At 42.6% G+C, this 20,632-nt stretch overlaps 1 protein-coding gene across 2 annotated transcripts in view; it reads right to left on the reverse strand.

Annotated features, from left to right (window-relative positions):
* Window positions 1-20,632, reverse strand: part of PGM2L1 (phosphoglucomutase 2 like 1) — a 77,252-nt gene that overhangs the window by 25,023 nt on the left and 31,597 nt on the right. For both annotated transcript variants that reach the window (XM_084628332.1, XM_084628331.1), the window contains exons 3-4: window positions 6,734-6,840; window positions 1,832-1,916 (exon numbers count right to left, since the gene is read on the reverse strand). In XM_084628332.1, coding sequence (XP_084484458.1) covers window positions 1,832-1,916; window positions 6,734-6,840 — 192 coding nt within the window. The remainder of the gene's footprint in view (window positions 1-1,831; window positions 1,917-6,733; window positions 6,841-20,632) is intronic.

Raw genomic sequence — 20,632 nt, forward strand, 5'->3', positions numbered from 1 at the left:
ATATCATTTGAACAGTTGGACAACCAGCACACTGTGTCTCTTGTGATAAGCGATGGGTTGTGTGAGAGAAAGCATGATCAGAGTTACTCTGCTAAATTAACATTCCCATAATAAACTGCCAAAACAGATAATCTCCCGCAGGTACTCCAAGGCACACAACTTTTTAATGTCTTATGGTGAAGAAAAGCCTCCACTTTAGATTACACATATTAGAGGAGGACAGAAAAGACTGGCGCAACTATCAATAAGTCAAAAATCATTCCTATCCATGAAGGATTTCACCAAAACACTTGGTAAGCTAATAAATACAGCTGAAAATAGATTTTAAAAGTTATAGAAATAAAAATCACAAATCCAGAAGGCAGAGAAGCCATCCATCATGGATCAATAGTAATTTTGTTCTTCAATATGGAGGAATGAATTCAGAGGTTCTTAAACTGTGGTCCCCGGAACACCAGTAGTCCACGAGCTCCATTCAGGTAGTCCGCGGATAGTTTCCTCCAAGGTACCCACCTGGGTGGCTGCACATGAGAGAGTGAAGGGCCACCCACCTAATTAGTGGAGCCACGCCTGTGTGGCTCCACTAATTAGATGCCTGCACTCTGGAGAAGACGCACATGTAAGGTGAGGTGGTGGCCTTGGGGGAATAGGTGATAGGTGGGAGGGGGTAGTGGTGTGAGAAGAGGGGGTGGGGGGAATTTGGGACATGCAGGGCTGCAGCAGCCAGAGAAAGAGGCAACTTTCCGCAGCTCCAGGGCTGTGGCTGCCAGGGAGAGACCCCCTCCTCTCCAGCTCCAGCTCAGGGGCTGCTGTGATTGGGGAGAGACCCTCCCCCCCTCCTTCCCAGCCCCAGCTTGGGGGTGCTACAGAGGGGGAGAGAGGGCATATCCATCACATTAGAAAGGTAAGACTACTGATTTTAAAATATGAGTTGTGTGCATTTACTTGTAGAACAAAAAACGTTAATTATTAAGTTTTTTTTAATAGCACTTTTATCCAAAGCGCTTTATAATAGTTAGCTAATGGTACAAACAACATTTGGAAAAATCACTAAGTGGTCCGCTGAGACCCTCAGCAATTTTCAAGTGGTCCACGGAAAAAAAAAAGCTTGAGAACCACTGAATAAATTGAGAATACCAAGGTTATAGATACACAGGTGGTAGCAACCACAAGCAACCTAATTTCAATATACTAGGAATGGAGTTCATAAAAAACACACTAGCAAAATTCAGGAAACTGAGAAACCTAATGAAATTATTTCTTCCCATAGTACCAGTCATACCCACAACTGGGGCCAACTCACTAAAACAACTGGCATATTGCAAATGCTGATCCAAGTGGAAGCCCCAGTGCTGGAGATATTTAGAAGTTTAAAATTAAATATACACTACAGAGAACAATCCTTCATTTCCTCTACCTACCCCTGGGAAGAGTCTAGAGGTCCCAATCCTGCGAATGCTCAAACACAAGTAGACCCACTGAACTCAACAGAACTACTTACGTGTTTAATAATTTGAATAATAAAATTACAAGGGATCGGTTTTCCATCTTAAATTATGGGCCAAGTTTTGCTAAGTTATACATTTCTCACTGCAGTTACTATGCTTAAAGCAATGGAGTTACTATGGATTTAATACTAGCGTAACAAAACCGAATTCAGCCCTATGATTTCTTAAGTCTTCCTAAGGAGTCAAATGTTCCACCTCTAGTCTATTCTTCCATTTACGTTCTGGCCTTCTGACAAGAAAAATATTTAGCTAAAATTAAGATGACAGCCTTGATGAAATGCTAAAAACATTAGCTGTAATAGAATAAAGTGTAAAAGACTTACCACAAAGGGCGTAGGAACGTATTTTGAAAACAAGTACACAGGTACGCCTTTCGCAAGCAGGACTGCTGCAGTAAGCTTTGCAAGTCTATTGAACAAGAAAAAACATGCAGTGAATCCTATTATCTGCAATACTGCTCTAAAAGCCCCAATCCAAAGAACAAGTTCTTTTTCTGCCTTCTCTCAAGATGTTCTTATTATAGAATCACAGAAGTGTAGGGCTGGAAGGGACCTTGAAAGGTCATCTAGTCCAGCCCCCTGCACTGGGGCAGGACCAAGTATATCTAGCCAACCCTGAGAGGTGCTTTGTCTAACCTGTTCTTAAAAAGCTTGAATGACAGTGAGTCTGTAAGGAGCTGCTAGAGAGACAAGGCAGGTGGAGTAATATATCTTTTATTGGACCAACTTCTGTTGGTGAAAGAGACCAGCTTTTGAGCTTATACAGAGCTCTTCTTCAGATCTGGAAAAGGTACTGTCACAGCTAAACACAAGGCAGAACAGATTATAAAAGAGTTAGGGTGAAGTGGGCAGTTAACACCTCAAAAAAAAAAAAAGACAAAAGAGGGTTAGTAGGTTACACATTGTAGTAATAAACCATTCATCCAGTGCCTTTATTCAGTCCATGATTATTCTTGTCTAGCAAAGTTATGAATTTAAGCTCCCAGGCTTAAATTTTGAAGGTGTTGTGAAGGTTTACTTTGAGGATGAGGACTGATAGGTCAGATATAGAGTGTTCATTTTGTGACAGTTCTTCACCCACAGGTGATATGGTGTTTTTGTCTTAACATTTTTCAGTGTGAGTTCATTTGAAAAAGTACTTGTCTGGTTTCACCCACATAGTTGCTATTGGGGCACTTAGTGCACTGGATGAGATATACCATGTTGTGAAGGACTCATGGATCTTGAAAGGTGTGTTGGGAGGGGGAGGAGGGTGGCGGCAGCGCAGAATTGATTGTTGTAGGGATGGAGATCTGTCTACAGGTTTTGCATCTGTTCTGTCAGTGTCTAATGCCACTGAGATGACGTGTCTCGGTCTGTGGAGAGCTTGCTTCTGATGAGCTTAGCAAGGTTGGGGGGGTTGATTGAAGGACACAAAAGGTGGTTTGAGAAAGATTTCTTTCACGATGTGGTCATCATCAAGTATGGGCTGCAACTTTTTGACGACACCTGGATGTGTTCCTGTGTGAGGTGGTAGGTGACAACTCAGACAGAGGGATGTGGTCTGAGGGTTTTTCCCATATCCAAGTAAGTTCCCATAGACTATTTGGGTGGCCTTTCTATGATGCTATCTACTTCTCTGTGGAGTGTCCTTGTGTGACAGTGTCCCGGGGCGCAACCTGGACTGCAGGACCACTGATGTCCTCCAAACCCACCAAGCTGGGATGCCCCTCACATTGTGATGCTGATGTCAAGCTACAAACTTCTGAAAGGCACTGCACTTACAGAGACATCCACAGGCAGGGACACACCCAACTACAGGGATACATGAATGATCTCACAGCCACTAATGAACCAATAGAGAGGCGCCAGCCAATTCCTCCCAGCTCCAGTCCTACACTCCAGAACCATACTGCCTTGCAATTAGCCAGCCACTTCTTCATAGGGAAGTGGACATGCACCTTTGTAACCTGAGGAGATTTCCTAAGCACTTTAGACAAACTCACTGGTAAGAATAAAACATTAAAATAAGTTTGCTAACTACAGAAAGATAGATTTTTAAGTGATTATAAGCGGTAGACATAAAGATCAGAAATAGTTACCTCAAGAAAATAAAAAATAAACATGCTTCCTAAACCCTCAACTTTTAGTCTAAGCAAGTGTTGAGGCAAACAGCTTTTCTCACCCTGACAGATGGTACAAGCAGGTTACAGTTCCTCAATACCCAGGCTGGGACTACCTTCCAGCCTGGAGCCAAATTTCCCCAGTTTTCAAAGTCTTTGTCCTTCAGACATTCTTCTAGGTGTTGAGCTGGGGAGGGGGAGGGGAGAGAGAGAGAGGCCAAGTGATGTCACTGTCTCTCTTTTATACTTTCTTCCAGCTTGGTGGAATGATCTTTGCTGTGACATGGGTTAGTCCACCCCCATGGCATACATGTCTTCTCCGAGAAGTCTTTGGATACTGGATTGTGTGTTGATGAGCCATTAATGCCATCTGGCTATTGATGGCTTCTCCTTAGTTACAACAAAGGCTGGCTGTGCGTGTTCCCAACCTCACAACATATGTCAGTAACCTATATAGTAATACTTCATAAATTCACAACGATAATACGTAAAACCCAATAGTTATTATTGTTCAGCAGATCAAGACTTACAAAATGATATCTCACAAAGTATACTTTGTATAAAACATACCATAATAATATCACAGTGGTGAATATGGGGATTCCAGGGTGATACTTTGAGGTACAAAGTGTCATACCTTGTTTGGAGAAGGTGGTTTAAGGGCGTGGCTTGGACTTTCTCCTTGGAGCATATTCTGGGGTACTTAACTACCTGGCTGTAGAGAACATTTCTTGGTGTGGGTGGATGGTTATTAGATCTGTGAAGGTAAGTGTGGTGATCCATAGGTTTCTTGTATATAGTGTCTGTAGGGTTCCATTGCTGAAGTTGATCATGGTGTCCAGGAAGTTGACAGTGCTTTAGGAGTGTTGTAGAGAGTTTGACAGATGGTTGGTGAAGTTATGGAGGAAATTTAGATCATCTGTCCAGAGGATGAACACATCAAGTATATATCTCATGGTGCATTTGTCCATAAATTCTTCCTTAAGGTGACCCATTAAGTGGCTGGCATATTTGGGAACCATCCCAGCACCCATGATTTGGGCAAAGTGTCTGTTGAATGTAAAATGATTATAAGTGAGGATGAAATGGATAAGTTTGGCAATGTGTTTGAGGTGGATATCTGAGAGTTGTTCATTAGTCTTGTAGATATTTGAGGCAGGCAGAAATGCAGTCAGGGTGACAGACGCTGATGGATAGGGAGGTGACATCCATGGTGACAAGGACAGTGTTCTGAAGGAGGCTGTTAATGTTATGGAGCTTCTGGTGGAAGTCGTCATGTCCTGGAGAAAACCGGCCCTTTGTGTGGTGAACTGTTTGAGGATGTTTTCTGAGAGTCCTGATATTCCTTCAGTAGGAGCATTGTAGCTAGATAAGGAAACCCAGGCAGATCCGTCTTATTTGTGTATCTTGGGAAGCATGTAATAGGTCCCTGGAGGGGGCAGGGTTCACGAAGGGTGAGGTTGTAGAGTTTCTCTTGAAGTTGTTTCGAGAAGGAAGGATTTGATGATATCCTTAAACTCCTGGGTGAATTGTAGTGTGCAATCTTCTTTGATTTCTTTATGGCAGGTGATGTCAGAGTTGTTAGTTGGCCTTGTTGATGTAGTCATTGAGGTTGAGAACTATGACAGCACCTCTTATCTACTGGTTTGATCACTATCTTGTGGTTGGATTTCATGGACTGTGTACCTGTCCTCTCGGCAGTGGCGAGATTGTGGTGGATGTGATGTTAATGATTTCAGAGTTATTTTTTTTTCCTGAAGCAATCAACATAATGATCCAGTGTGTTGTTTCGTTCTCTGTGAGGAGTCCAGCCAGATGTTTCTTTTTTCTTATGACTAATTGGCGGAAACATGGTAGTTGTGGGTGGTATAGTCTTTGTTGTGAAAGAATTCTTCTAGTTCTCCACATTAGTATGGTATCAGGTTCTGTGGTGGAGCAGAAGATCAGTCCCTTGGCGAGTACAGAGAATGTGGCTCTAATTAAGGGTTTTCTTGATAAGTTGAAATTCACACAGGTCATTAGCTTTACTGCCAGACAGACATACAACTTATTTTAAAATAATCTTTTCATTAGGGCTAGGGGGAACTTTAGTTCAATTTCATCGACAGTTTCTTATCTCTGAAACTACAACTTCACAGGTATTTATAACCAGAAAATTATTTGCACTTTGATCATTAAAAGTGATGGGGCGGGGGGTGGTCATTGTAAGTGAACAAGCAGGCTATGAAAATTAAGGATCCATACCATGTTCACTTTGTTCACTTTTTTAACAGTGAAGTGGAATTTAATTTTTTAATCACATGATAGTGTAATAGTAAGTGTACTGTAACATACTGTAAAGCAAGAGTTGCAGTAATATGATCAAGTGAGAATTAATGAAGTTACAGGAATGCTTTCTCTGCATTTCAAACCATATACTATCCAAGGGGGGTGGGGGGGTCCACACCCAAAAAACGGGCAAGGATACTAAAAGAGATTTTTTTAAAGTAGTATACCAGCCTGGCTGAGCTAAATCAGCAGCATCAAGCACCTTTATATTTGTAGAAGTTTGGATTTTTTTAAGCATGAAATTAGAAAAGACTCCTAATTTGTGAGAGTGTGTGTTAATGCCTGCATACTGCTGAGACAAATCAGTGTATGAGGCTACAAGAGGTATCGCAATAGTTACATAGGATTGAAGGAGGAATTACTCCTTTTCCCACCATGAAAGTTTAAATCACATGTGCAGTTTGACAGAGTTGGGACTACAGTTTTGCACTAAAACTCAATACAGACACATCGATAACCAGTCGTGCACTTTTTTGATGTATTCAAGCTAAGGGCTTAGCATTAAGTTTGCTTTCACACTTAAGTCCCACACAGATATCGTGATTTCTGCATCATGGGACTGTCTTGCTCTTTAGAGTGCTTGTGCATTTAGATGGTATACTTTTTTGGGGCAAGGACTGTCTTTGTTATGCATCTGTACAGTGCCTAGCATGAGCGGTCCATGACTAAGATGCTTAGGCACTACAGAAATTTAAATAGATAATACACTAAATTCCTGATAAAATCCCCATATGAAGAGACACATTCTAAGCCACACTTCAAATTCTAGTCTTTCAAATGGAATCAATCCTCATACCTCTTACTGCTGCAGCTGCTGGTCACCTGACCTCGCGTGTCATATCCAACAACGAAGCCTCTCTGCCTGAAGTCTGAAAAACACCTCTCAAGGTATTTGTACATTCCCTGCAGTAAAACAGAAGCATGAAGAGTTAGCTCCATTATACTGCACATACAGCTCAAAGATTACTCTGTTCAGAATTCATTATGCCACAATAATGGGGAAAAGGACTTTTGTTTCACTAGAGCTGGGTAAATGATAAAAAACGATAAACACTGGTTCAAATAGACAGAAAATCTGCTTTAATGGCGTTTGAAGTACGAGTACATTTTTGTTCCTAGAGTGTTCACAGGAAGAGAAAGGTTGCAAATACCCATGAGAATCTAGTCAGGGAGCAGAAACAGATAACCAGGCAGAATGGACAGAAAATTAGGTAACAAATCCTTGAAGCAGCAAATACTTGAGATTAATCCACAGGATACAACATTAATTGTAAATAATGAACCAATTCATAAAAGAAAAATCTGAATAATTCACACACACTTTGTTATATAAGTTTCAGAGTAACAGCCGTGTTAGTCTGTATTCGCAAAAAGAAAAGGAGTACTTGTGGCAACTTAGAGACTAACCAATTTATTTGAGCATAAGCTTTCATGAGCTACAGCTCACATCCGATGAAGTGAGCTTTAGCTCACGAAAGCTTATGCTCAAATAAATTGGTTAATCTCTAAGGTGCCACAAGTACTCCTTTTCTTTTTGCTATATAAGTGGTTCACTTAAGTCTCATGCTTGTGTTTAGACCACAATCTACGGAACACAATATGTACTAGTTCTCACTTCCTACCTAAAGTAAATTATCTTTCCAACACTGCACATTACTTTAGAAAATGTGACTCCATACACAACAGTTTTTCATTACAAGTAGATTTACACACCTACTCCCAATGGTGAAGCAGTTATCCCATAAGTGTATTTAGTTCACCCTGTTTATCTTTAATAGGATATTTACTACTGATAATGCTAAAATTAAAAGTATGTCTACGATGGTCTGAATATTAAGTTATTTATTATTTAGATATTAGAAGTTGTTTTTGGCAATTGTTGGTGTGTAGCAACTATATCTAGGAGCACTGATGCATCCAGTAAGCACCATTTTGATCCCCAGTGCTGAGTGGCCCTCTCTTAGAATGAGAATGTAAAGCTGCCAATTCCGAAGTGTTTTCCTATAACGTCACCATCTTAATGGATCAAGCTTGAACCAACTACTCTTCTCAAAGCTTCCGGTTTCCTTCAGACAGTGGAGGATACGGGAGATGGCACTGCCTGCACTAGAAGACAGAACGGTTACTTACCTTATAGTAACTGGTTTCAGAGTAACAGCCATGTTAGTCTGTATTCGCAAAAAGAAAAGGAGGACTTGTGGCACCTTAGTAACTAACCAATTTATTTGAGCATAAGCTTTCGTGAGCTACAGCTCACTTCATCGGATGCATACTGTGGAAAGTGTAGAAGATCTTTTTATATACACACAGAGCATGAAAAAATACCTCCTCCCATCCCACTCTCCTGCTGGTAATAGCTTATCTGAAGTGACCACTCTCCTCAGAATGTGTATGATAATCAAGGTGCGCCATTTCCAGCACAAATCCAGGGTTTAACAAGAACGTCGGAGGGGAGAGGGGGGGTAAGGAAAAAACAAGGGGAAATAGGTTACCTTGCGTAATGACTTAGCCACTCCCAGTCTCTATTCAAGCCTAAGTTAATTGTATCCAATTTGCAAATGAATTCCAATTCAGCAGTCTCTCGCTGGAGTCTGGATTTGAAGTTTTTTTGTTGTAATATCACAACTTTCATGCCTGTAATTGCGTGACCAGAGAGATTGAAGTGTTCTCCGACTGGTTTATGAATGTTAAAATTCTTGACATCTGATTTGTGTCCATTTATTCTTTTATGTAGAGACTGTCCAGTTTGACCAATGTACATGGCAGAGGGGCATTGCTGGCACATGATGGCATAGATCACATTGGTGGATGTGCAGGTGAACGAGCCTCTGATAGGTCACGCGATTACAGGCATGAAATTTGTGATATTACAGCAAAAAAACGTCAAATCCAGACTCCAGCGAGAAACTGTTGAATTGGAATTCATTTGCAAATTGGATACAATTAACTTAGGCTTGAATAGAGACTGGGAGTGGCTAAGTCATTATGCAAGGTAACCTATTTCCCCTTGTTTTTTCCTACCTCCCCCCCCCAGACGTTTTTGTCAAACCCTGGATTTGTGCTGGAAATGGCCCACCTTGATTATCATACACATTGTAAGGAGAGTGGTCACTTTAGATAAGCTATTACCAGCAGGAAAGTGAGGTGGGAGGAGGTATTTTTTCATGCTTTGTGTGTATATAAAAAGATCTTCTACACTTTCCACAGTATGCATCCGATGAAGTGAGCTGTAGCTCACGAAAGCTTATGCTCAAATAAATTGGTTAGTCTCTAAAGTGCCACAAGTACTCCTTTTCTTATAGTAACTGTGGTTCTTCCAGATGTCAGCTAAGATACATCTCCAATTCTAAATGACCGATAAGCAGAGTCCCATCTGGAAGATAGGATTGAGGAGTCCTGCTTGCCACTAACTGCCTTACAAAATTCAGCTATGTGGCTGTTTCTAAAGCACACAGGAGAGGCAGTCTGCCCTCTTGTGGAATAAGCTTTGATACCAGCCATGTGATAGCAGCCTGAAATGCACTGTAATCCATTTAGGTTCAGTTATTATCTGGGAAACTACACGTCCCTTAGAAGCATGAGAAATGGCAAACCCCCCGCCGCCCCCCCCCCCGGCAAAAAAAAAAAAAAAAAAGACTGGAAGTGTCTGAAGGGCTCCATCCTATCACAGTCCGAAAAACATCTAAAGCAGGGGAAATTTTACTCCACTGGAGAGGAATGGGGTTTTGGAATAAAGACAAGTAGATTGGTTCAAATAAGTGTGACAAGTTCAGGAATAAATTTGGGATGAGGTCTCAACAACCACCTTATCTTTACGGAATATTGTGGAAAGGGTCAGTCATGACAGCTTGCAATTTGTTGGCGGGGGGGGGGGGGGTTAATTTGGAGGATTAGCAGTTGACTCCTGGAGAGAGGGAGAGAAGATTCTTTGGGTAGCTTCTGTGAGGAGAGAAATCTCCACTAGGTTCTCAAATGCTTAGTATATCCCTTTCAGTGTAAGAACTAGAAAGGTTACTGACCATTGTTTTGTTTGTGTTATGTCTATTCGGGTTAAATAAATTTACTGTTTATCAAACCAAGCAGTTGGAAGTGTAGTCAGTTGGTGGGTTTTGGAAGGGAGCTGCAGGGCCCTCGAAAACAGAATTAGGAAAAGTAGCCAAGACAGGATACGTGCCTATAAATATTAGGCTAAGACAACTAGGAAGGTAAAAAGGCTGCACTAGTGATCCAGAGACCCTGATAAATATGGGGTGTGCCCAGAAAGGGGTAGATCATGACAAGATTTTATGCGTAGCCTCATGCCCCTTTGGGACCAAGGTCCTTGTATATGGAGGTGGGTCCAGGTATGCACTGCACCCTGTTCCTGATGCATCTGTGATCAATGTCTTTGTAGGCAGTAGTGTGGAGAAGGGTAACAAGCTGGTCTGACCACCTGTTTGGTACTGACAGACTGGGAGCTCGGAGTAGAACTGGCATGCTTATTTGATGTTTTGCAGTGTGATACATTGACCTTAGCCAGCCTTTAATGCATGTAGGTGAAGTCTGATTAGTAATGTCACATATGTGCAAGTTTGTCGCAGGTTTTTTCTGTGATGTCAACCACCTGGATAGAGCAAAATCTGTACTTGGGAAAATATATTTTTGCTGATTTTGAATAGATTACTGTTTCTAAAAGCTCTGATAGGTAGGCAGATTTTTCATAGTTTACCATGCGGCTCAGCTGTCTGAATTCAGCCAATCATCCAGATATGGAAAATGTGAATGCCGTATCTCCTTAGATGTGTTGCCACAACAATTAGGCATTTTATAAAATATTTTTGCTGTGGAGAGACCAAATAACAGCACTTCATATTGGTAATGACTGGGCCCTACTGTGAATTCTAGATCATCCACCGTAGGTTGGATGGATTGAGATATGAAATTGAGTGCTGTGAAGGCAGAGAGCCACAAACCAATCTTGAGCATGAAGAGAACATATGGCGGCAAACATTACCATTCTGAATCTCAAAACTGGATCGGACAAGGCCCCCCTTTCTTCTTTGGAATAAGGAGATATCAAGAACAAAATATTTCCACTAAATTCCAAAAAGGTAGCTCTCCTAGAGGCACCAGAGAAGCCACTTTTAGTTTATTTTCATCAGAAGGATCTCTGAAGAGAGATGGGTAGGAGGCAAGGACAAACTGGATGGAATAGCCTTATGAGACAACTTTCAGCACTTCTTTTACTGCAGACCAAGCCTGATGGAAGAAAGCAAGCCAGCATCCAAAAGGTAGCATTTGTGGATTGCTTGTCTGATGGGTATCAAACCTACGGTCTGAAAAGCAGATGAAAGTTAACCAGAGACCGAGAAAGATGGTCTCCTCCAAGAAAAGCTCTACCTCTTTCCAGGTGGGTATGCAGAAAACCATTGTTGAGGGTATGCAGGTGTCTTCTGTATGGATTTCCCTTGGTATTTAAAGCTTGCAATTTGGGGTAGAGATGTAGAGACCCAATGAGCAAAGCATAGCCCAGGTGCCTTTTAGGGAATGTAACTGCATCATCTGTATGTGCGATACATAAGGGTCTGTACCCTTAAGTAAGTCCTTAACTTTGTTTTGCAGCTCCCAAGGGATTCCAGAGGCCTGTAATCATGACTCTCTGCACATAGTCTCCACCATGGCCAGGGATCTATGGCTGCCTGTAAAGATGCTTTTGCCACAAGCTGGCCTTCAGCAATGATGGCTTTTAACTCTGGATTCCTGAAGTTCAGCCAAGAAGGGGGTACAATTATCTCATTTAGGATAGGGTATTTTGTAAATAAGGCTTGATAACTGCGATGAGCAAACTGAGTGTTGCTGACAAATAAGCCTCTCTTTCAATGGCAGCTAATTTACTTGTGTGTTTGCACACTGGTCTTGTCCTGGACTGCAGAGACCTCTAAAGAATCCAGTGTTGGACAGATGCAAAGATGCTCCAGCCATTTGATACTTCATTTCTGCCTCTAGCTGTTGGTGGTAAAGTTGCTGATATCTGCCACAAGGGTCTAGGTTGGTTCTAAGATGCCTTCATTAATTCACAGTGCGATTCTTCAAGGAGTGTTTCAAAGCTCACAAGCTTTTGCTTCAATTACTAGGTCTCTATTTTGAGTGTCTCTGCAACATGAGAGTAGCAGCTTCATGGAATGCTCTAAAGTCATCAGAAATCAGTCCAGGAGTTGAAGAAACTTGTCAGGAGAGGACAGTGACGTGTCTCTGAGAGAAGATTAAGGAGGGTGTTGCTCAGGATGCTTTAGACCTGCCTGTTCCTCCAGCAGAAGAGGAATGTGACCTATATTTGCTTAAGTGGTAGGAGGGAGATTGGCTCCTGGCTGCTCTAGATTTAGATCCCCAGTATATGCCTATTGCTAAGGTGGAGCATTGTAGCGATAAAGCTGGTTCTGTCTGGTAAGGCTGACCAGACCATTACCATGGCTAAGACAGATGAGTCAAGGCTCTGCAGTATGTGTCCCTGTGTTTAGACAGAGACCTTCCGAGAAGACTCCCTACTAGACAGCAGAGAGAAGGTATGTCCCTGGTGATGGATATGAGCGATAAGTCTCCTCCAGAGGTGGTGCCAATCTTTGAGGTGACTTCTGTACCCTAATGCTGGAGAGCCAAGTGTAGTGTCATCGGTGCTGAGGGTGATGTCAGAGACATGACATATCTTCCTCTAACATTGAATTGGCCAGTACCATTAATGTATCCATTGTCTGTATTGGTGACAGTATAGTGTCTATGCAGGTGCCAATGGCTGATTGCCAACAGTATTGTCAGGTGTAGGCACCAAGTGACTTGTGCCTCTTCAATGGGGAGCTGGAGACAGAGCCAGCATCATCTGCCCCTACTGAACAAGCGGGATTAGTGCTCTGTTTCTGGGAGGAGAGAAAGGGTTTGAACTTCTTGTGGGAAGAAGGGGGGGGTCAGTGCAAGGAGCCATATCTATCCCGATGTTCAGAATTTCCCTTGCCTCAGTGAGGTGATAGTACTAGTCCTCTATGCCCAAGTGGCTGTTGGTACCAAGGTTGTCTTCAGAGGTCCCCTATCAGGGGCACCAGTAGACTGGGACATAGAAGAGATTAGATCCATTTGGAGGTTGATCCTTGATTGTGTCTGAATTCCCTTACTGATTGTTTGAGAAAGCATAGCTTAAGCTGAGTGTCCCTGGACTTTGCTACTCGGTATAACCCAATTCCTTTTCAACCAGGACAATCTGGCACATGGATCTCACCAAGAGAGACAGTTGCTGTGGCAGTCTGTAACAGGAATGACTCCTTGGCAGAACAGACACTGTTTGAAACCAAAGGATTTTGAATCTACCATTTTAGGCCCAGACAAGGATGCAAAGAGCTGAGGAAAAGTTTTAAATTTAAATCTTTTGTGGGTTTTTGGTAACTCAAATCAAAGGGGGGGGCTATGTGAAGGGAATTAATCCCAATTTATCAGAGTAGTTCTGCCAAGGGGTTTTGGGCTGACACAGGTGGTAAGAGAAGAGAGGAATGGATGCAGCTGCTTTGCCCTTTAAGTAACATTCACTGCCAAGCATGGCCCAATTGACACTGCTATTCACAGATCCCAATCCTGTGCACATAATGTGCAGGTGCACCTAGAGTGGGATTCACACAAACACATACCCTAAGAAGAAAGTTATGTTCTTTCTGCATACTGATGGAATCATAGGCCATGGCATCTCATAGTCACCCTCTGAAGCTTCACAAAATGCTGAATAGAAGCAATGTCAAGATTGAGCCCCATTCGACTTCTGTAAAGGATTTTCACTTAGCTGTGAATGGGGTGATCATGAACCACTGGAAAATGTCAAAGAGAAATGAGCAAAGCTTATTTAACCCTGACTCCATCCACCCAAGCTAGATCGCATAGGCAGGTCAGCAGCACCATGTATTATTGCTTACATTATATTAAAATAGCTCGTACAGGCCCCAACAGATTGGAAGACTAATGCAGAGACAAAATCTAACATTTATTTTAGTCAAACTGAGAGGTAAAATTTTGCCCATCTTTGCATAAATGATACAACGATGTATAATTTCCATTTCACACTTACAAATCCTGAGATTCTTGCCTCTGCAGTCTTTGGACTGAGATTTCCCTTGAACTTTTCAAAAACCCTGATATGTTCAGGGTTCTGTATATCAGCTTCCCTCCCTCCCCCATGCAGAAACTGGCACAGCACAGATGCTAACAAGCTCAGGATAGTTCAAGCCAGCACAAATTTCAGGCACAGGATTTCTGACTGGCTAGTTAACACGCTTATCTGATGCTCAGTATGTTCTGTTCACACAGCTTTTATCTTTCTCATCCTCTTGACTGCAGTGTGAATTTAGGTGGAATATCCATGTTCTCTCACAAAGGTGGTTTCATTTTTTAAATTGCTTCGGTTAAGGGACAATTGCATTAATCTATTTCAGTGCTGCCAACTCTTGTGATTTTATCATGAGCCTCTATGTTCTGGGTTTTCTTAAAGCCCCAGCTCCTGGAGTCATGGGATTGTGAGAATCTCAGCTTCCAAGCAAGTAACAGTTTTAAAAAGAACAGGAGTACTTGTGGCACCTTAGAGACTAACAAATTTATTGGAGCATAAGGTTTCGTGAGCTACAGCTCACTTCATCGGATGCATTCAGTGGAAAATACAGTGGGGAGATTTATATACATAGAGAACATGAAACAATGGGTGTACACACTGTAACGAGAGTGATCCAGTAAGGTGAGCTATTACCAGCAGCAGAGCAGGGGGGGGGAAACCTTTTGTAGTAATAATCAAGGTGGGCCATTTCCAACAGTTCACAAGAACATCTGAGGAACAGTGGGGGGGAATGGGGGAATAAACATAGGGAAATAGTTTTACTTTGTGTAATGACCCATCCACTTCCAGTCTCTATTCAAGCCTAAGTTAATTGTATCCAGTTTGCAAATTAATTCCAATTCAGCAGTCTCTCACTGGAGTCTGTTTTTGAAGTTTTTTATGTTTTTGTTTTGAAGTTTTTTAAGTTTATGGCTACTTTTAGGTCTGTAATCGAGTGACCAGAGAAATTGAAGTGTTCTCCAACTGGTTTTTGAATGTTATAATTCTTGACATCTGATTTGTGTCCATTTATTCTTTTACGTAGAGACTGTCCAGTTTGACCAATGTACATGGCAGAGGGGCATTGCTGACACATGATGACATAGATCACATTGGTAGATGTGCAGGTGAATGAGCCTTTATGGTGTGGCTGATGTGATTAAGCCCTATGATGGTGTCCCCTGAATAGATATGTGGACACCACATAAAAAGTGAACCCTACAGGTGCAAAAGCCCAGAAGGCAATTTTTTTCTTATAATTTTGGGGGACTGATTCATTTTTGAATGCTTGGGATTGACAGTGCTGCTACTCTATAGTAGTGGGAGAACGTATATTAGGCAATTTCTTGGCCCCTAGCAGAAGTGGTGCAGCTGCTCACTTCCATTTAGGTAATCTCTAAATTAATTTAGATGAATTAATCCGATGAATTAGATCCAATGAAGTGAGTCGTAGCTCACGAAAGCTTATGCTCAAATAAATTGGTTAGTCTCTAAGGTGCCACAAGTACTCCTTTTCTTTTTGCAAATACAGACTAACACGGCTGCTACTCCGAAACCTAAATTAACTGAATTTACCATTAACAATTGTCCTGAGTTCCTCTCCTCCACCTTCATCTCGGATTCCCTCCTTCCCCAAAATGTGACTTGTTAGTTACAAGATTGGTCAATGTTGTTTGCGTAATTTAAATTAACCACTTAGGAGAAATTCTCCTGCTGACATAGCGCTATGCATGCTACCGCTTATACTGGTGAAACTTGTCATTCAGGGAGGTGGTTTTTTTCCCACTCCTGAGTGACATACGTTTTGCTGACATAAGCAGTAGCCTAGAAATGGCCTAAATTCCCCTCCCTGTCCTTCATGCCACCATTTATCCCTTTTGCTTCCTTCCCCACAGCAATGCCCAGCTCCAGCATCCTTAGGCCACTCCCAGCTTTCAAATCCTTCTTTGCACATAAATGAGCAGTTAACTGCTCATTCTTGGGGCAGAATGATGGGGGCCTATCACTAGCCTGGTCACACTGTTAATATGTTATATCCGGTCTCCTCTCTCCAACAACTGCCTGAGGCTATGTCTACATTGCCAAGTTTTTCTGCCAAAAGTTAGACCACTTTTATTAAATCGCTTTAAAACAAGCTGCCGTTGCATGCCCACACTGTGCTCCTCGTGTCACTGGAGCCAGAGCCATCCTTTGAGTAGGGCGAATCAGGGCAACTGCCCTGGGTCCTGCGCTTTGGGGGGCCCCCGCGCTTTGATAAAATAGAGATTGTCCCGATATTTAGCCCTTTGTCCTGCATCCCAACCGATGTGTGATCAGGACACCATTTGTCCTGATATTCAGGAGAAGAGGCAGGCAGGGAGGTGGCTGGGCAAGCAGGGTGAGGAGGTGAGTGTGGAGGCGAGCGGCAGACAGACAGGTGGGAGGGGGATGAGGCCGCGGGTGGGCAGATGGACTGCGAGTAAAGCGGTGGACAGGTGGCACACCGGGTGGACGGCGGGGAGGTAAGCGGCAGGCAGGCGGGTGGGCAGACAGTAAGAAGGAAAGCGGCATGTGAGGGGGGTGAGGAGGCGAGCGGCCGCCGGGCTGCCGGCGAGGAGGCTGATTTGTCCTAGGCCCCACACCCCCTAGGAACAACCCTGGCTGGAGCGCATCCACGCTAGCAGCTCTTGCAATGACAAAGAAAGCAGTGCACTGTGGTAGCTATCCCACTGTGCAACTGGCTGCAGGGTGCTTTGGGAACAGTTTGCAATTGTTGGGGATTGGTCCTGCTTTGAGCAGGGGGTTGGACTAGATGACCTCCTGAGGTCCCTTCCAACCCTGATATTCTATGATTCTATGAATGCCTCATGGAGCAGGTTTCTCAATCCCATTGTTCCATGGGCATCCTACTAGATTACCATCTGCTTTTCAACTGAAGTATGTGGGGGGAAGAATGTGTGACAGGGAGCGTGTGTATGAAGGTGGAGAGAGAGAGACTGTGTGTTGGGGGAGAGTGAGTGTGTTGGCATGCTGTGTCCTAAGTTCAGACAGCCACCAAAAGCAATCTGTCCTGAGGCAGAGTGAAGAGAGAAACCCTGACATCAGCCCCCAGCTCCCTCTCTGGATCTGCACAGCACAGAGTGTCTCTCTCTCTCTCTCACACACACACCCCTCCACCCCTGCGTGTTCGTAGTGTGGGAGACAGCAGGAACGTTCCATGTTGAAGATTTGCTCTGTTTCCCAGCACAGAGCAGAATGCCAGCTGCCAGAAGGGAGCTTTGAATGGGAAGAAGCACATGCATGCAAGGTTGCTGGGTTCAAAACAATGAGCAGTGCTGTCACGGCAGGCACTGTTGGACATCTCCCGAGGCCAATGACAGTGATAAAAGAAAGCAAGGTGTTTACACTGGCACTTTGGCAATAAAACATTTGCACAAAAAGTCTTATCACCCTCATGGTGGTGGTTTTATTACAGCGCTGCTACTGAGGAGTTTCGTTGCAAAAAATGGCTTTGCAGTGTGTACACCTCTGCTGTTTCATCGCCAAAAGCTGCCTTTTAGCGAAAAAAACTTGGCAGTGTAAACCAGGCCTTAGTCTTTGCGGAGTGTGAGCTCTCTAGGGCAGAGAGCTCATCTCGGTCTGTGTTTAGAAAGTCCCTTGCACGGTTGGGTGCTACCACAATCTAAATGATAATACTCTCCTCCAAAGTGTGGCAGGTTTTTCATACTGCACCTACTTCTACAGACTAGGGATTAAACCTACAAAAACTGTTTACGTACGAAAATTGTTCATATGGAGCATATTCACTGTGTGGGAAAACAACAGTTGTTTTATATCTTTAAAAGTCATGTGGGAGTTTTACCTGGCACTTATGACATGTTACAATATCCACGATAAGGGAATTCTTTTCACCACCTCATTTAAATATCAGTTAGCCAGCAAGAGACCCCAAATCTGAGATGTGAGTGGGCTGAATTACTCCCAGCTTGTCAACATTTGTACTTTGTGCCAGTGCTACAGGAGAAAGCTGACAGGGAGAGCCCAGAGTATTGCCAATATTTAAACTACAAGAATTACTTGAAATCCCATTTCCTTTTGGAACTTCTCTCTGCTTTTGATTCCCAGCATCACCACTGACTGCTTTCAAACACTTCCATAATAATTATATGGACCATTAACCATTTAGTTATTATACACCACTTTGTGGTACACTGAGAACTTTAGAAAGTTCAGACACCACTGAAACCTTTAGAGCACCAAAGCCACTTGATCATACATGAGGGCAGGTAGCTTTAGAAAAATATCAATTTGCTGAATATCTGATGTTTAGCCAGACATACACAGGCTAGAATTTTCTCCTACTCTGACCCAACCCCGATTTGGCTCAGGATTTTGTGTTTCTGATATTAATTTTAAAAGAGCAATAGTGTTTCTAGCACTGTTAGAAGAATCTTTGGAGGTAGATTTCAGTAACATACTAAACGTAATTAGAATGCCTAGAAACTAATGCTTGCTGCAGATTTATACTGCATTCCTGGGCCTAATCCAGAAAAGTGCTAAGCATTCACAATCCCCCAAGAGAGCGAATATTAGTGGCTGCTGGGCACTTCTCTGGATCAGGCCTTTGTGAGTGAGCTGTAGCTCACGAAAGCTCATGCTCAAATAAATTGGTTAGTCTCTAAGGTGCCACAAGTACTCCTTTTCTTTTTGTATGACCTCCTGTTCAATCACAAAACTTTGGTGCCAAGGAGTACAGGGTATATTTAGAATAAAGACTTCAATGGAACACCTTAAAAGGAAACAAATTTAAAATTACACTAAAGACCATTTAAAGTACTGCTTTGGGAATGAAGCAGTTAACATTTTTTAGTAAATCAGGATTACCCATTTAACATACTCCCACTATACCTTATCTCTAATGTAGTTAAAATCCCAGAACAAAGAAGATTGAAAGTACTCAACGAACAGAGATTAAATCAAAAGCCTTTCTGCTTCAGAAGTAAGCTTTAGCTGGCTCCTCGAGATCATCACAGTAGCATGCCTAACCACAGAAAGTAAACAACCAAAAATAGAGCCTTTACAGAGTAAATACCAACCAGTTTGACTTTCAATAACCCACACAGAAAAAATAATTCACATGATACAGCACTAGGAAAGACTGATTCCCTAGTGCATAAAATGAAACTTTACACTTCCTGCCAAGAACGTTTATTCTGTCAGCCAATCCAAGCTCACTCACACTTTCAGCAGACCCAAAACACAAAGGCAGCATGCAGTTTTCAGGCGTTCGGAGCATGAACGGCTCCGAACTCAACACCACACAGGTCAAAAAGCCAAGTGACTGACTATAATTTCCTTTACAGCAAAACATTTATTAGCAAACAAGGCCACTAGACTTTTTTCCTTCAGAAGTTCCATCATCACTATCACTACTGTAGCTAAACCAAGTGCCAACACTGATTCTGTACTACGGAAGTTTTTATACTGCACTCATTGTCATAGTATCTGAGCACCTTCCAGTAAGCGTGTTAAGCAACATACCTATTTATTGGTCATGTGTTTGTTCGCTCATCCTCTCCGCTGAAGAAAGGCAAAAAGAAGGTGGGGGAAATTAAGGCAGAAGTTGCTGCAGAGCCAAATACAGCCAAGGAGTGGGTCTGTTGGGGCAGCAATTTTTCCAGAGTCCCCCAGAGAATTAGCAGGTGCCATGCAAAACCTGAGATCAAAACTGACTGAGACCATTTTGACCTGCATCACAACAACAGTTTGATCTCTACCTCAGGGCAAAAAAACCAAACATAACCAAAAAACCCAAAAAACAAAAACCACCAATTTTTTGAAAAATGGCTATTTTTTTCCTCCCAGATTATATCTCTGGAAACCCTAGCTCATATGACCCAACTTTGAATCACCAACCCTACTCTGCTCTGCACTCACCTGAGTCATAGCTAATTTCAAAAAGAAAAGGAGTACTAGTGGCACCTTAGAGACTAACCAATTTATTTGAGCATAAGCTTTTGTGAGCTACAGCTTGAAGTGAGCTGTAGCTCACGAAAGCTTATGCTCAAATAAATTGGTTAGTCTCTAAGGTGCCACTAGTACGCCTTTTCTTTTTGAGAATACAGACTAACACGGCTGCTACTCTGAAACCAGCTAATTTCAAGAAAATCAGGGCAAGCATGCAGATTTTAGAGCAGTCAGAAGTGTCCTTTAAACAGGAAGTGAGGATGGGAAGGACTCCTTTACACATCCACTGACAGCACAGGAGGGTCTGAAAAGGTGTGAAGTGGCCTATTCATTTCAATGTGATGTTTTCAGCATGCAAACACCCCATGAAGATTAACATAATCTAAAACAGGTTTCAAAGTAGCAGCCGTGTTAGTCTGTATCCGCAAAAAGAAAAGGAGGACTTGTGGCACCATAGAGACTAAAATTTATTTGCGCATAAACTTCATGAGCTACAGCTCACTTCATCGGATGCATGTAGTGGAAAATACAGCGGGGAGATTTTATATACACAGAGAACATGAAACAATGGGTGTTACCATACAGACTGTAACAAGAGTGATCAGGTAAGGTGAGCTATTACCAGCAGGTGAGCCGGGGGTGGGAGGGAAC

Source organism: Lepidochelys olivacea (genome assembly GCF_965140295.1).
Source record: "Lepidochelys olivacea isolate rLepOli2 genome assembly, chromosome: 1".
In the NCBI taxonomy this organism is placed as follows: domain Eukaryota; kingdom Metazoa; phylum Chordata; order Testudines; family Cheloniidae; genus Lepidochelys; species Lepidochelys olivacea.